This window comes from Camelus bactrianus, chromosome 5 (assembly GCF_048773025.1).
Source record: "Camelus bactrianus isolate YW-2024 breed Bactrian camel chromosome 5, ASM4877302v1, whole genome shotgun sequence".
Taxonomy (NCBI): domain Eukaryota; kingdom Metazoa; phylum Chordata; class Mammalia; order Artiodactyla; family Camelidae; genus Camelus; species Camelus bactrianus.
This window is the reverse complement of record NC_133543.1, coordinates 45,712,655-45,730,466: the sequence shown is the minus strand read 5'-3', so window position 1 is coordinate 45,730,466 and position 17,812 is coordinate 45,712,655. Positions and strand designations below refer to the sequence as shown.

The following is a 17,812-nucleotide window of genomic DNA, read 5'->3' as shown; positions in this document are numbered from 1 at the left end:
GTGATCTATTAATACAAGTTTCAAAGTAATAAAACACCCATGGTTGCATTTTAAAGTTTAAGAGAAAAGAAAAATGTGCTAACCTGAAGAAGTCTTTAATTTTACTTACAAGGTTTAATGTACCAGATTTCAACAAATTTATTCTTACAATTTTCCAGAAAAGTGCTATAAAGAAAACATATCATTTGAGTCTGTCAAACACAAAAGGATAAAGAAAAGCACATTTCTGACAAATAATATGTTTTTCCAGTTTAGTCATAAGATTACATGTGAACTTGATTTGTATATTTTACTTAGAGAAATAATCACAAATTAGTTTTTTCTTATTTTTTTAATTGCAGACTTTACATTAAAAAAATTTACTTTCTTCCAGGGGAAATGACTTTTCTGGGAATAAACATATCACTTGACTTTTTTATTATTACTTTTTGTTTCTGAATGCATGCTTAATAGATCAAATGAGCACAGTTCTTGAAATTACATTTAAAGTTGACCAAATTAAGATTCCCTTGATGTAACTGAAAATGTGTAAACTGCCACTTAGAAGTGCAATACCTGACATTTAATCATTTGGCCATCTTTTAGGCATCGGCGAGTTACTGCACTGTTACTTGAACTGAAGCATCTCATAATATATGTTACAGATTTTGTATGATGCAAAACTTTACAGCAAGCTATTTGAATGTTTATTAAAAAATTCTCAAAATGACATGGAAACATGTTTATTGTATAAATAAAAGCACTTAGACATGAAGAGTGTACATTATTCAATAATTTACATCATCATAAGAAAACTGGGGCATGAGTTAACCAGTACAAGCTAGCACACTACATTCATATTCCCGTCATATTAATTATAAAACTATTTAACTTTTACTTTAGTAATGGGTGTCTGTTTACATCAGTTATTTTAAAAGCATTAAAATGTGAGTCACAGTAGGAGAATGCTGGTAAAAAATTCTCTATGACTAATGTTTATATAAGATTACCTATCTAACGATAAGTGCAAAAGAACTATCTGACAACTGGGTTGGATTGGCATGCAACATTAGTTTTGCTGGAGAAAGGGTTCTGTGGTCAAAAAAGTTTGGAAAAGACTGAGTCAAATAAAATTAAATGAGATTTTATGAACCTTAGGCTTTATTAAGCTCCCTGAGGAAGGTGAGACTTTCCCAAACATGTTTGGCCATGGAAACTCCTTCTTCACAGACCTCCTATCACCAAAAGTCACAGGAACACCATTGGGAAAGGATAAGTCAGAACTGGGAAAAGAGTTCTAACACAAAGTGTCATTGGCAAAACTTGTATGAATCATATCATGCCATTTTTAAAGTTTTACCTCAACTGTGAGCCTCCAAGTAAGGAAAATTGTAATTGACCTCAGAACAGCACCGTAACTCCACCAGCTATATAAACTGGATGTTAAGATTCCATGCTGCTGAGTCGTATTACCACCCTTTACTCAACGTGAATGATACAGTGTGTCTGCATTAGCTTTCTACTATAACACCTCTAATAAGAATTCTGTACCTTTTATGGCTCAGTTAACATCCTCTCACATTATCAAATATATGTTTATGAAAAAAAAATTAACAGCCAGAGGACAAAATTGTGTGCATTATTTATTCACACATTTTTATAAAGCTGACCAGATGAATTTGACAGCTAACTATACAAAATTGTATCAACATGGTATACATTACTTCCTTTCTAGGATTTTTTTAAGTGAAAATTGATTTAAAATTCTGCATGTTTATATTATGAAAGGGTTTTTTTCCAAGATACGGCTATTCATCCTTCATTTTTTATGAAACATGGAGTTTTATAAAAACTATATATTAATTTGGTCATCAGCAATGTTAAAATTTATGTCAATTTGTATTCAGCTTTAAGCTGGAAGATAGTTTAGTTAAAGTGTAAGAAAAATATGTGATTTATTATATCTTCATTAAGAAATAAAGACTTAGGGTTGTTTGCCAAGAAAGGGGCTGATTAATTACAACAGCTTCTCCAGGAAGCTTAAATGCTCCAGACCTGACGACCCCACTTTGTAACTCTAGCAGCAACACAACTCAGAAATACTGCTGTGCTGCCCACCGCGCCCAGGACCCCACGTTATACTTACTGGTAGGAACTTACTGGTAAGGACTTACTGATTTACTAAAGCCCAGATCACCAGCTACTGTTGTCAGGAAAGACAAACTTATATTTTCTGAACATTTAAACAAAGTGGTAGATTACTTGATTTTTTTTTAACTTTGTAAACAGTTAAAAGCATTATGTATAAATAATTTCATTTAAAAGAACAAATTTAAATATTGACAATCATTAAAAATTTGCCATTTCCAGAAACATCTAGATTTAGAGGAAAATGCCACATTAGGTTATATAAAGTGCACAGAGAAAAGTTACGTTTATTAAGAATTTTTTTCCCACAGAAGACAACAAATCATATTGAAGAAAAATTTACACTGCAGAAAATTAAAGGGAAAAAAATGCCTCCTGCAGTTTTATTTCACCATAGATTAACTTATGGTGAACAAATTTATTAGTTTTAGGTCCATCTGAAGTGATTTAAGATAAAATTTGAGGAACTACAATTTTCTTCTTCACAGGCGAAGACTCATGAGTTTCTGTTCTCTGATTATGAGATCAAAAAACAAACCCCATGACAAATATGGCACAAAATCTCAGCTTCCCCTTCTGGTTCACCTTCAAACTCCAACAACTACAAACAAAATTTCAAAGTATAATTTGTAACCTTCAGTTAAGTATAAATTAGCTTTATCTAGGCTTTCATCATTTGGCTTCTTATACAATCTATCTTGTAAGTAAGGAAGAAAAATTAAAGCTAAGAGGATTTCTATCACTTAATCATATACCAATATTCATTATGCAGATATCTATGAAGTTATCACTTTACTAAAAGCAATAAAATTTCAAATACAAAACATCTCTTTTATTGCTTTGTACTGTGAGCTAAAGTAAAAACTCATAGAAAGAGAAGAGATTTAACAGACAGGAACATGGAAAAGCCCTCAAAGTGTTAATTCAGAGTAGTCCGGTCCATTTCTTCAAAGCAGAGAAATTCACAGTATGTCTTCAGCTTTCAAATTCTAGATATTCAGACTGTCATAGTGCCCTGCAAAAACTAATACATAAGCAAAATCACCAGCTGGTAACAACAGGTGGTTTTTGGTTTTGATTAATTATATTCCACAGAAGCGTTTTCACAGGAGAAATTCTGAGTTTCCAAGGCTTGTAGATGAAACCAGTATGTATAGTAGGGTATATATAGTTAAACTTCCACATAACAAAAACAAAACAAAACCTTGAAACATTGAAGCATGTGTAAAATGTAACCTTTCCTACAGCTTCAATTTAAAAAGAAAAAAATCCTGGAATCAGGTTAATAGCAACCATTCGAAATGAAAAATGAACAGCTCTATAATCTATCATAGATGAAAATTTCCTCTCTCTCTTAGAAGAAAGATCACCACAAGTAAATTACTCTTTAAAAAATAATGGTAGTTTTGCCCTTAAAAATGATTTGGAAGATAAACTGCCAAAAGCCTGTCATAAAATTTAAAAGTACTTTTATGTTTAATATAAAGTCAAGTTGGTATCTGTACCAGTATTGAATCTTACATTTGCATTAAGCAGAAACATATAGAAAAAGAATGTGGTCTCTAAAGTATTTTATTTCTAGTACTGATACTGGAGATCACTTAAATTTTTTTTGAAAACTAAAAACACCCACAGAACCCAGTAAAAATATCAAAAGTGTTACCCAGGATACTCACATCATCATATACGAAATTCACAACACCTTGTTGCAAGTGGTCTCTTCTCCTAAAGAAATCTTTAAACAAAAAATTACTTTTTTTGTTATAAGTTAAAATCTATAGGTGTCTGAGATTTGCTAATGTTAACCACTATATATAAAAATAGATAAAAAACAAATTTCTTCTGTATAGCACAGGGAACTATATTCAATATCTTTTAATAACCTTTAATGAAAAAGAATATGAAAACAAATGTATGTATGTATATGCATAACTGGGACATTGTACTGTACACCAGAAATTGCCACACTGTAACTGACTATACTTCAATTAAAAAAATAAAATAAAATCTATAGTTTTAAATATTTGGTGTCCTCAGGTACTAAAAAAATGAGTAATTTCATACTCAATTAAATCTTAAGTGATTTTATGTCCCAGGCAACTGAGACATTAAAAAGACTTTGCCAAAGTGAGCTAAGATAATTTTTCACTATTTATATTCCTCAATTTTTAAAGCCTTAAAACTCTGATTAGATTTAATAGTGACTAAAGGGGTAAAGTAAATAATATTATTAACTTAGTGAAGAAAATGAGGGACATCATTCAAGAAAAAAAACTACATAATACTGTACCCATTAATGGTCCATACCTGTCAGTGCTCGAAGCTTCACACAGCAAGCAACATAATCATCAAAGAAGATTCTGCCATTCTTGCTATAACGTTTAACAATAACAGTTAACGTTTGAGGACTCAACCTATAACCTATAAAAAAGGTATTGACAGATTAAAACTTCTAAAACTAAACACTATAAGAACACCACAGCAGCAATGCATTAAGTCACAAAACAAATTAACTTTCAAAATTCATTACATAAAAATATGTATTAGAAACAAAACACACTCTTATTGAAATTGATTAGAGTCTTTGTTACTAACAGTTAAGTGGTACATACAATTCTAGCTTTGTAATAAAGCCAAAACAAGAAAAAGAAAATAATTATCTTTGTGTTTTCAAAATATAATTTGATGTTGAAATAATGTCTAGTGTAGGTCACAGGTTTTAAAGCATTTATTTCAACCCTGTAATTTTATAGTTCTTTAAAGACTATCAAAAAAAAGATTATTAGTGATCTTTGCTATCATTCAAATCCTGTATTTTCCATTGTTTATATTACTTTCAAGTGTCTTTTATAGCCAAAGAAAATTTGAGGATCATCAGAGGGGGAAGAAATAGGAAAATGTTATTCCTTTTTGTCCTTAACCCATATTTTGTTTCTTCACAGATTTTCATTTTATCCACAGCTTTCTCACTATTTCTTTGGTTCTTTGTTGTCTAGCTCTCTGGTCTCCCAAAGTTTTTGATTGTGTACTTCAATGAGTAAAAAGTTTTGGATGATTCGCTCCCATTACATGTGTATCAATTTAGTTTTAAATTCTATACCTGTATTACTATTTGATTATTTACATTTTTAAATATATATGAAACTGAAATTTTTAAAAATGGAATAAAATTAGAATATAAATTAATACATTTTACCTGCTTACCCCGACAGATGGTCCTTTGTGTTTAAGGGGATGTGTACACTTTACTGTGAAGAATGCTGGCCTAGAGTTATTATCTTTATATATTACTAAAGAATTTGGACAAAAGACACTAATCCAGTCAAAGAGGAAAACAATAAAAATAAATGCAACAGAAGATAATTCTATGCATAGCTATAATAAAACACAATCCAGGAAACTTGCTAAAGGTAAATGAAAGGAATGGTATAAATTCACAGAAGAAGTAAATTGAATGTGTAGGCTAATATAATTATATGCAAATGAATTCTGAGCTTCCTAATAGAGAGATGATCTGGGTGTGGTACCGATAAAATTTGTAAGGTTTTCCACAGTATTTTCAGCAAAATAATCTGAGTATCTTAAAAGATATCTGAAGACCTTAACTGAATAATACAGAATACCTCTTTGTTACACCCAATTGCCTATGTGAAATTTTTGGTGGTTTTCTTTTTTACAAACAATTATATTAATTTTCCAACATTATGCTGAATTACGAACCAAGTTTAACTCATTAGGTATGAAGGCTGTATCACTGAACTATACATGTTTATGTGGCCAGAACTGTCCTTAGAATGACCACCTATTAAATCAAAATATTTATATAACAAAACTAATCATAGCTTTCACTATAAATTAGAATTTGAGATAATTTACATTTGGTTCAGATTTCTGAAAGTTAAAATCTTTCAAAAAGTTAGTTTTCTTACAAATGCATTCTGTTTAGAAATGAGTGTAAATAAAATCACAAGAGTAAACACAATTAAGAAAACTATTTAAAACTGCATTAAGTGTAAGCAAGTTAAACACCATTTATATTGTCACTTTTTGAAAGAAAGTAGATTGAGAACCTTAGCTTTTCAGAGATATGTATAATAAAAGTAAAGTTACATTCTTTTAAGATATTCTAAAATGAAGATTTCCCATTTTGAGGTTTTTTGGTATCTACTGTGTATTCTACATTACATAAAAAAAGAAGAAAAACAAAGAAAAAGATTGGTTTTTACTGCTAGAAAGCTAGACAGTGATATGGAGACTTGTAATTGAGATAAGCCCTTACTGTCAATTTAGAAATCTTACCAAGTTACAAAAGTATATAATATAAATGGTAACTGAGTATGAACAATTAGAAAAATAAATTTAAGAATACTCAACAGAAGAAATTCAGAAATTGTTTTTATCAACCAGAATGCATGAAAGATCATCTTTTGAAAAACTCATAAATAAAATGGTTTTGTTAAAGGTCTTTAATCAGAATGTACCTACAACCCTGAAATCAAATTGGGCAACAGCTGGTAAAAATAATATACACTTTTATTACTTAGAAAATTGAAACAATTATGATTCATCTGATCAAAGAACAAAGATGACCTGGATAGATTCTAAAGAATTTTAATCTTCTTACCCATAGCAGCAATGGCTTCATTCAATTCATGAGGCTCTACTGTGCCACTTCTGTCTTGATCAATAGTTATGAAGTTCTGCTTCCAGGCATTAAGAGCTGCCCAAAGTTCTTTGAATTCATTAAATCCCATTTTTCCTGTGTAATCTCTCTGATGGTTTTATTAAAAAAAATAAATTTTGATACCAAAGAGAATCTACCTGACCCAAATCATCAATTAAAAAACTCTAAGTATGCTCTGCAAGAGTTAGCCAAATTCAGCATATAAAGATTTCTTTGTGAAAATGGAAAAGAATAAAATTCGAACAGGGTCTTATGAAGTACTGTTAAACTCTCTAGTTTACTATGGTCATTTATATCTAACAATTGCCTTAATATTCAGAAAACAATTATTCTATATTCTAGTATTTTCTGTTTTTATTCAAGGATACATCCAACATGGCAATCATAATCCTGCAGGTTTCCAAACTGAAGGCTATAAAACATTTATTATTTGGACTGAATTCTGCCCAATTTTATTTACATAAAATTATAACAACTTCTATTTTCAAAACAAAACATTTAAAAATTGCCAAAAGTACACAATCACCCAATGAACAAACTCTGAATGTTAGGTATGCATAGTAAAAAGAAAAAAAAAAAGATGAAAATAAAAACTACTACCTTCAAACTACTCACATCTAGTAAGGGGGTTGGGGTAATTAAATAAGCAATTATAGAATAACTGAAAATTAATGTTACAGGGGAAAAGGAGGACCTGAGTCTTCCTAACACAAATGCCGAGTCAGGTTTAAGTAGAAGTTGTCACATACTGAGATCACAAAGCTTGAAAGTGTTAGAGATTAAGTTAAAGCCAGGGGTAAATGGGAAGGAGAGGCATATGATGACTTCAGAAAGGCCGATGTGGGCCAGGTCACGAACGTCTTGAATGCCACCCTAAAGAATTAGACCAATGGAAGTCACTGAAGGATTTTAAGGAGTAGAGGGGCAATTTTAAAATTTCCATTTCAGAAACATTAGTTGACAGTGAATAGACTACAGGGTAAAGTAAGATGAAACTGGACGTAGGTAAATCATTTGGTAGTTATTACAACTGACCAAGTGAAAAAAAGATGAGCTTTAGAACTGAAGCAACTGTTTCCCTTTGGAAAGGAAAGAAGAAATAAAGGAAAAAAAGAAAGGAAGAAGAAATGAAGATAGTAAGATAGTTTTCTATCTCAAAATCAGGGGTTATTAGAAATATTAACATTTTTATATTTATAGAACAACAACTATGGAATCACTAGGTAGAATTTACTTTTTCTAATCCTTATCACAATTATATTCAACTAATATGCTGATTGCTCCCAAGAATAATTATACATAGTCCTGATAAAGGAGATACTAGGTCAGTACAGTTCAGTCAAGTTTATAAAGTTCTTATCAATACCTCCTTTATATAAATGAATGAATAAATAATTTAAAATGCTTAAAATTATTTTATTTCATGCTATACTATATGATCAAATATTTTGATATTTTTATAAAGAAAAAAATTTATTTCTAAGTTTTAGACCCAATAATTATAAAACATTCCACAAGTTAAAAGAGCTGGCTTGTCTTTAACTGTTTCATTTGGTGTCAATATCAGGATAGGTGGCTACAGTATTTTCAGACTGGCATTTCAACTGACATTGAATGAGCATTTACTCTGAGCCAGGTAGTGAGTGTTTCATGATTTCACATAAACGTGCCAAACCTGTAACAGGTTTTACAAATAAAGCAACTGAGGCCCAGAAAGATACAGTTTCCTAAGTTCACAGAGCTAAGTAGAAGAGTCAGGATTGGAGCCAGGGCTCACCATACAAAAACTACTGAGGCAGGGAGGGGAAGAGTGGAGTTACATGAGAAATCTCTGGAATGGCATTCCATCACTTTGTCAGGCAAATGCATCTGATTTGCTTTAGAGTTAACATGGCACACATTCTCAAAGTGGGAGAATGTGAATGGAAGATAGTAAATGGCAAAAATTGAGTCGTTGACTAAGCAGATCTTCAATCAGTCTCAAAATAGGACTAAGTATATGTAAGATTAAATACCTCTGACAAAGAATGGAGGGAGAGAATTTTCAGGAAAGTTGACAGATTTTCACTCTCTCCCCATTAGAATGGACAAAATTAAACTGATTTTTTTTTCTAAGTAGTAATCCTTTAGAGAAAAAGAGAAGGAGAGAGGAAACAAAGGAACAAGATTTTGCAAGTTGGAAAAGTAGACGGACATAAGTTGACAACCTAGATCTGCGAAAGTGGCTTCCTGAGCTTGCCATAAGAAAAGCCGAGAGGCAGCCTAGTTATCCTGGAGAAGACTCTAAACATTTAAGAATTGGCAGTACTTCTGAAAATGGGTGTGAATGTAGAGATAAAAACAGAAGGATGGGTTGATGTCTATTTAGGGAGCATTTGGAGCCCCAAATCCCCTCCTTGCTTCTGCTCTGGGGATGGCTGCCATGTCTACTCCCACACCAGCAGATGGCTGGGGTTTTATTCTCTGGAGAGGTCTGTGCACTGCAGGACACCAGGCACAGTTCAGGACAGGGCTATCTATGAAAAACAAGGAAATTAAATGACAATTCACAGAAGACTGAGAACCCTGCTCAGTCCTCCCTCCTCCTTTCCAGACAGAAGATCACCTAGACAACCAGCCTGGAGGGGAGATCCCTAACATCCTGAAGCTCAGTGTTGTAAGACAAACTTCCCAGTCAAACTACCAGGCTTTGAAGTCTACAGTTAATACCTAACCAGGCTCTCAGAGCTTCTAACCAGCATTTTAGTTAAACATGAGCAACCAAGGATCATCAGATACCTGAGAAAAGTACCTAACATGAAAGACATCCAAACAAACTGAAAAAAAAAATTTGAGGAAGAAAAAAACTTAAAAAAAAAATACATTAACAATCTCAGAGAGATAGGGAAGACATCCCATTCATGGGGGGAAAAAAAAAAAACCAGAGGCTCTTGGATTTTAAAAACATAGTAGGAGAAATGAAAGACTCAATACAAGGTCTAGAAAACAAAGTTGAAGAAATTTCCCCAAAAGTAGAGGAAAACAAGAGACAGGAGAGAAAAGATAAGAAAGATGATCCAGTCCAAAAGATAGTAATTTTTCTTTCTCCAGAATAAGAAAATGGAGAAAACATCACTGAAGAAAATTTCCCAGACCTAAAGCAAATGAGTTTCCAGATTGGGAGTGACCACTGAGTTCCTCACCCCATGAGGCACATTACTGTGGCATTTCCACTAGGGACAAGGAGATCTCATGAGCCTCCACAGAGTGAAAACAAACAGCATACAGGCAGGAAACAAAAAGACAAAGCAACAATAGAAGTGACAAACAATGGAGCAACACTGTCAAAATTCTAAGTGAAAATGATTTGTAATCTGGTGTTCTATACATGGCCAATCACCTAATTCAGAGGATAGCATGAAAGCATTTTCAGATAAACTCTCAAAAACTTTACCTCCCATGCACTCTTCTACTAAGAAGCTAATTAATGTTATATTTCATTGAATTTAAAAAGACAAGAGAAGGAATAAAGGGGAGCTCCAATGAGAGAAAGACAGCTCCAGAATGATGGTGAAGGAATGTTAGCATGACAGCCGCAGGGAGCACAGCAGAAAGCTCCAGGATGACGACTGATTTCAGAAAAAACAGAAAGCTACATAAAAAGGAAAATCAATCATATATTGTCACAAGACTCAGGAAGGGCATTTAGATAGTAACAGAAAGGCAAATACCGATGACTGACCTAAGGAAAATTACTTCATAGCTATACTGCATGGATGGGCGGAGGGGAAGGGCTCCAGTCACCAGTGTGGAGTGCAGGGGCATGGATTAGAGTTAAATCCTCATAGTCCATAGCAGGACTTAACAGTTGATAATCATTAAAATTGAAAATCAATAGTGATACAAGCAAGCTAATCTGAGATATGGAAGCAAATTTCAAAAGAATTGGCTGAAAGAGTTGAAAGAGATTTCCCCTATGAGTGGTTAACATTGGGGAGGCAGCAATACACACTGAACAGTGTTTTCATAACAAACTTGCAGAGTTTTTTGACTCTTTAAACTAGGTGTATGCACATCTGTGATAAAAAATTTTTTTTTAATATTTTAGTATGGAAACAAAAAAGTTAGAAAATGAATTTCCTAGTCCAATTTTAACAGGGGGAAAAAAGATCTCACGAGAATAAGTTCCACTAATTCCAGACTGCGTTAAACATTTCTGAAGTTCCTCAGCATCCACTTCACCATCCTGTTAAAAAATAATTACAACCTGATTAATAAAATCAGTTGTTTAAAAGCATACTAAAATGCTAATTGGCTGTTCTAGGCCAATCAATAAAATATCCATTCTTCAAAATATTACTCTATTATCAACTACCAAATTACACAGATAATCATTTATGGCAAAGGCACATTAGAGAACATCATACAACGTGAGTAATTTTTCACAATCAAATTTTATTCAATTATTCAAGCATTTCAAATATAATTTATTTTCTCTATTTCTGAAAAATAACATAATCACTCTGTCCTACAATGGTGCAAAATAATACCTTGTGAGAATCATTATACCTCTACTTAAATATTTAGAAAAATGCCTAAAAATGCTAAAATGTTCAGAAAAGTCTCAGTAACTTTCCTTTCATGCCCATTTTGAGGGCAGATTATTTCTAAAGGATACTGAATCTTTAACTGGGAGGAGAAAATATCTTTTTCCCTCACACCATTATCCCCAGCAAAATTTTAGAGTTCCCCTGCATTTTGTTGCTGTTCTTCTGATTTTTGCCCATTCTTGTCTGATCTTCTTACAGGGAGAAAAAGTATTTTTTAACGCCAAATAGAAATCACAATGGAAGTGAAACAGGCCGAATACTCTCGTGATGTTTCAGTACCTCATTCTATTTTCTACAAAAACAAAGAGTAGAATAATTTATTTGGAAGCATCACATACACTGTCACAAATTCAAAACAATATAGCTCTGAGAAAGGATCAAGGAGGCAAATTTAAAATATGTAATCTGTAAGAGACTGAAGAAATAAACAGAAAAAACTGTTACAGACTACTTCTGAGAAATATTATAAACATTATAAAGTAATTGAGAGACTAAACTTTAAATTTAAGGAAGCTTAAAAAAGCTCAGTAATCACAATAATGTCAATGCAAGATTAAAAAAAAATTAACGCAAAAAAAGTCTGTGATGACTAAATATCCAGTTTTTAAGTAAAGGCTCTGATCCTGTGTTTACACCATTCACCTCATTTGCCTCTTGATCCTGACCCCATTTAGGTTTATCAAACCTGTTAGATTTATCTTAATGATTTTACATTTTTTAGGATTTAGAGTATGTACCAGTTTACTTATCATTTTTTAATCTGCTTGTTTTGAGAAGATAAACCCAAGTATTTAGTAGAACAACTTAACTCAAGGCAAGGGATTTCATATTTCACTGAAATATGATCGTGGACACAATCTAGGTGGAGACAATCACAAAACCACTAGACAGGGAAGGGTGACATGGGAGGAGGAAGGGATAACTCCGAGGTGTAAACAAAAACAAAACACTCAGAATCAGTTTAAGGAACCAATACTCCAAAATAGATGGGAAAATCTAATGTTCAGAAAGACAGCCCACAAAAATCAACTGTTTTAGAACAAATTCATACAAGATGAAATAATTTCATAGAGCACTCACTGAAATGTTAAGAAAACGTAGAGAAACAAATGAACAGATACCTTCCAATTAGAAAGAACAAGAAATTAATTCATTTAGTATTTATTTATTGAGCAACCTAACATGATGTTCAAGCACCATTAAATGGACTGAGTATCAAACAGTGTCCAAAATAAATTTCTCAGCTTCACAGAGATTACATTTTAGTGGTGAAAGAGAGACAATAAAGCAGAAATTCCGTATGATAGTAAGAAGTGGATGGTAAGAAGTGCCAAGAGAAAAAATACGGCAGAGTATCACGGTACTAGGACTTCCCAACCTCTGCCACGTACAAAAAGGGAAAAGGAGGTTTTGAATGGAATTTGGGTAGCCAAAACAAAGCATCTGCCACATGGCGTAATTCTGTTATCTCCTCTATTTCTAGAAAAGCATATGGGACCTAGTGAATGTTTTTAAGTGAATGAATAATGAATGAGAAATGTTATCAAAGTTCTATGAAATTCACACTGCTCAGTAAATCTTTCTTGACCACTATAAAAGAAAAGAGACATGGACTATGACTAAGACTCAAGTGTGAATCTCTGTCTCTGCTCATCAGTCTGGTATTTGAACTTCTTTTCTGCCCTGTTTTCTTTACCTTTTCCTGATCTGCTTTACCTTCAAGACTTTCCCAGAACCACCCATAATTTACAAGTCTCCCTTCTGATACTCTGCCCCAGCTTCTCCAAGGAGATTTACACGTCCCTCTCTCCTGCCCAGAGCCTACCTGGCTCAGGCTCCACGCACCACCCTGTTCCTTCCTTGAGTCAAAGGAACAATGTGTTAGACATCAGACTTTTAATGAGATAATTATGATTACCCTCCTCTCTGATCTTAGGAAGAAAATTAGTCCAGATAAGTGTAAGTACAAATTTCAGATGTATTTTTAAATGATACACTAAATTAAAAAGTTGACATTTTTTATAAATAAAAAAAATAAATAAAAGGGCAATCATTTTTTAGAACTGCTATTTGTGGTACATATTTAGCATTTCACCTGGCCAGCAACGGCAGTGAAGTATGTCCACATGGGGTCTCCCGCTGTGGAGTAATTATCCGGATAAGCTGGGTGTCCAGAGTATCCACCAGGGAGCACACTCGGCCCTGTTCCTGGCATCGGCTGTCCCATTTGCATCTGCATTCCTGGCATCTGACTGCCAAAATTTCCAAACTGTAAGAGTGAAAAGGGAGAAGGTTATTAATATAAATATCCACTGAAGTTGGTTGAAAAGAAAATATTTATGAGAAGTCCATTGAAAATAAAAAATCGAGTTACTGAAAGCTCCCAAACCCACTATCACAAAAGCTGTCAGCTACAAATTGCTAGATGTCCTGCATCACCTAACCCAGCTCTCATTAATATATGTGCTCCAACATTAAAAGAAGTGTAAAAGAAAAAAGGAGTCTCTAGTCTTTAAGAATAAGGCATAATTTTAAAAGTGTGTACAATCATCACAGAAACAAAAAGTAAAAAATACAGGAAAATTTCACCTACGGTAAAAGTCAGAAGCAGTATACCTAAAGGCACATCCACAGGAAGAGTGCTTGGTAGCTACAATGAAACTGTGAACTCATCACGGGAAACTGCACGGGGCTGAAACAGCCCCTCCACCAGAAAATACTTATTTTTTAAAAAGCAAGACACTACTGAACAGATCAACAAAGTGATAACTTCAGCAACAGTCCTCTTCAAAACTAATGAGAATGAGAATACCAACAACAAGGATACTGATGAGAATCATACGCAGCTAATATTTGCTGACAGCTTTTTGTATCGCTGGTTTTGTTCTAAGTATTCTCCACCATGCGATGTGATTTCCCAACAACCCTGCGAGGTATGAAAGTACTATGTTCTTTTTTCAGTTGAGGACGTGTAACTTCAAGAAGTTTCCTGAATTAGTTAAGGTTAAATAGCTAGTAAGAAGTAGACCATGAGTCAAATATAGATAATCTCACTCCATACTGTCTGTCCCCTGCTATGGCTCTGGTTTCTGTCTTCTCTTCACTTTGGAACTTGGTAAACATTTTTAACATTATCTCTTAGAGAGAGATTTAACTCAGTATTTTTAATGAGTATGGAGGAGGCAGAAGTATCAGCATTGTTCATTACTCCATTTGCAACAAAAATCTTCCTGAACCTGCAAGTTTGAAGGATGAGCAGAGACTGACAGAAGGCAAAAAGAGAAACAAAATCCCAAGTATAATGGAAGAAAAAGTAGAAGCCTTTTGTTGCAGTTTAAAAAGCTGCAGAGGGCACGTGGCGAGGGCAAAAGGTATGAGGAGTTCCAGGAAATGTGCTCAAGGAGGTGGTCAAAAACTAAATTATGAAGCAAAGAAGTACAAGAAAGGGAATGATAAACATTAAAACAATATAACACATTTTTTTTTAAAGTGTTTAAAAGTTGCTTCTTTGAAAAGAGACAGACCATCAAAAGGCAGGTTGGTTTCAGGCATAAAAAAGGAGAGTATATAACCACAAATAGAATTCAAATTTTAAAAATATACTAACAAATGCTTCTGAACATCTTTTTACCAACATATTTGAAAATAAGATGAAACGGACCTCCTCAAATTATATAAATTACAAATATTGACTCAAGGAAAAAACACCTTATTTCTAGTAAGGGCAGACTAGGATAATATGATCAACCTTAACAATAAAAATAATCAAAAGTTGCATAAAATATTATTTTTAAGTCACCTCATTGATAGGGGGAAACTTCCAGGCCCATATCTGGGGCAAGTCTAGACACAGAGGTAACAGATAAGCAGCTTTTGCTCTGAGGCAGAAACAAACACCTAGACTTTGGTTCCAAGGCCTCTAAGGACATGGAGGGCAATCAGGGCCTAGGGCACATTAAAGAACTTAAGGCTTACTGGAGACCCTCGCCCCCTTAAGCTTCACGTAAGGAGGAAAAACTGAAAAAACTTTTTCTAAGAAGAGAGGCCAAACTATCAGCGTACTAGTGAAAAGCTAATGTTGAGGTGGTGCCAAAAAAACTGGCACAGACCCTCTACTGGAGCATCTCCACGTGCGCCTTGAGGATTCAACACACTTGTTTTCTAACTGAAGTCGGGCAAGCAGCATTATATGAAGAATCTGGCCTTAAGAATAACCTTCTATCTACCTTTCTTTCCTGACTTGCAGCATTAACTTCTCCAAAATCCAAAAATGTGAGAGTGTGGTGGTGGTTAGATTAAAGATGATTGCAAATTCTTTTCCACCTTTCCCTTGCAAACGCAGACTTCTCCACTCCCTTGAATCTGGGCTGGGCCTGTTTCAGCTTTATCTGGTAGAATAAGGTAGAAACTGCATCACATCCATTCCAGGCTTAAGACTTTAAGAAGACTAGCAGTTTCAGTTTCTCTCTTAGAACATGGCCAACCTGAAGAAGCCCAAGACCCATGTAGAGGGGCCCACGTGGAGGGAAACTTTGGTCCCATGCCTACGAGGTTAATCCCTAAAAATTCATATTTCAACTTGTCTTCTTGATAGTTGCAAAGTCAAAACTGATGATCATTAGGTCATCATTGTCATTACCTGGTGATGTAACTAAAGAAAAGCTTGGATTTAAAAGTGTCAGCAATGTCATTTTCATATTGTTTTGCACATTTTTGAATCTTTAGTATTATCTTGGATCCTAGGTTTCTTCCCAGAAATTTTCAAACTATGTGTTCATTTTGTGAGGGTAACTTTAGTTAAACTAGATCATATAATCTGTAACTGTGGAGAACCTGCACATATAGGATGTGTAGTAAGTCACAACAGGCTGAAAGGAAACAAGAGAGAGGCCAGTGCAGAGAACTCCACCCCTCAGGATACCACCTGTACCTTATGTCAGTGTTCTTCAAACATTCTGCTTCTCTAGCTCTAAAAGAATGTTGAAAACTTATATACCTTTCCCCACATTTTATGTTGACGAATGAAGTTCTTAACTTTAAATAGCTGTAATGAATGCAATGCCTAACATACTGTAAATCTTGACATTTACAAATAAAGTTTTACCTCACTCTTTGGAAGGTATCCTTTGCTATCTACATACCATAATGACCTGATACTTGCTCTTACCCAAAAGAAGAGAGAGAGATGAAAAGGCTCTTCTAGAACATTTAGAAATTGTACCTTTTCCTTTTATTCTTGGAACTCACTTTTTTATTCTATTTCTTCCGTAAATATCTCACCCGTGTAAGTGTTCTATGCTTAAGATGTATTTTTACGCTTGAAAATACTGATCACACATTACTTACGTAAAATAAAAATATGTATATAAGTTTAAACTTTAAATTTTGTTTTATTTCCTGTTACCATAACAATTACAATCCCCAAAGGTGAAGCAGGATAAACAGCTATGTAAGGAAGAATAACCCTCTCCACCACCCTCTCACCTGCCAAAAAAGTCTAGGACAAATTGCCCTTGATAGAATAGTAAACATCAGAAGATATTTAGCGTATCTTAATTTATTCACAAGCAACATAAAGAACAGAAAAAAAGAAGTGGTCAAAAAATTCAGAAAGGATGTCTAGCAAAACTGGGGAAAAATGGGAGAGGAGGCTTGGAGGGAGGGTGGACCACAAAAGATCACTAGAACAAGAAAAAGGATGCTTTGTTCCTTCATTCCAGGGAAGAAATTTCTAAAAACACTCCACACCCTTGGCTCCACAAGGACTCGCCTAAGAGGCCCTCAGGGACCAGGACACCTGCAGCTTCCCGCTGGGCCCCGGCCTCGGCTTCCAGCACTGCGAGGAGTCCCGGCGCCGCCGAGTACCAGAGGCGGCCGAAGGAAGCAAGGATCCACCGAGGGCGGACCCGCACGTCGGCACCGCCCGCCGGGGCGCCACACCCCGCGGGGGCGGAGGCCGCGGAGAAGCGGCCAGGACTCACCGCTCCTCCGTATCCCGGGTAGGCCATGACAGTCCGCGCGAGCGTGCGTCGTCACCCTTCGACTCGGCGTCCGCCCGGCTGGGAGAAAAGCGCAGGTGCAGGTGCAGGCGCAGGTGAGGCTGAAATACGCTCCTGATGCGCGGTTCCCTTCCCCGAAACCAATCCCCTCCCTCCCTGCCGGAGTCCAGCCCTGCCCTACTCGGTTCGGATTGGCTGAGTCCTGCCCTTAGGAGCCCACACTGCCGAAGCCCGCCCCTTCCCGGAGTCTAGCCCCACCCACCTCGTCTCTGATTGGCTTCACGCACCCAGCCTTTTCCTATTCCGTTCCTATTGACTTGCTCGGGTCTCACGCTCCCTCCTTACGAAACCGCACCGAAGCCTTTACTGCAGAAACTACCACCCTTTGTGGAAAGACTCTCTAGTCTGGTCTC

At 35.0% G+C, this 17,812-nt stretch overlaps 1 protein-coding gene across 1 annotated transcript; it reads right to left on the bottom strand.

Moving 5' to 3' along the window:
* Positions 1 to 706: 706 nt before the first annotated feature.
* Positions 707 to 17,593, bottom strand: GCA (grancalcin). Its single transcript, XM_010971383.3, has 8 exons — positions 17,382 to 17,593; positions 13,496 to 13,669; positions 10,967 to 11,036; positions 7,180 to 7,223; positions 6,752 to 6,899; positions 4,435 to 4,548; positions 3,804 to 3,862; positions 707 to 3,151 (listed from the first exon to the last, which is right to left on the bottom strand). The coding sequence occupies exons 1-8, from the start codon at positions 17,406 to 17,408 to the stop codon at positions 3,125 to 3,127; spliced, it is 663 nt and encodes a 220-aa protein (XP_010969685.2). The 5' UTR covers positions 17,409 to 17,593; the 3' UTR covers positions 707 to 3,124.
* Positions 17,594 to 17,812: the final 219 nt, after the last annotated feature.

Coding starts and splice junctions, on each gene's coding strand:
- GCA (XM_010971383.3), bottom strand. CDS start 17,408: ATGGCCTACCCGGGATACGGAGGAGCG. Junction 7,224..10,966: donor AATTAGTGGAACTTATTCTC/GTGAGATCTTTT, acceptor AATGTTTTATAG/CCTTCAGTTTGGAAACCTGC. Junction 6,900..7,179: donor TTATGATTGCCATGTTGGAT/GTATCCTTGAAT, acceptor TAAAACCATCAG/AGAGATTACACAGGAAAAAT.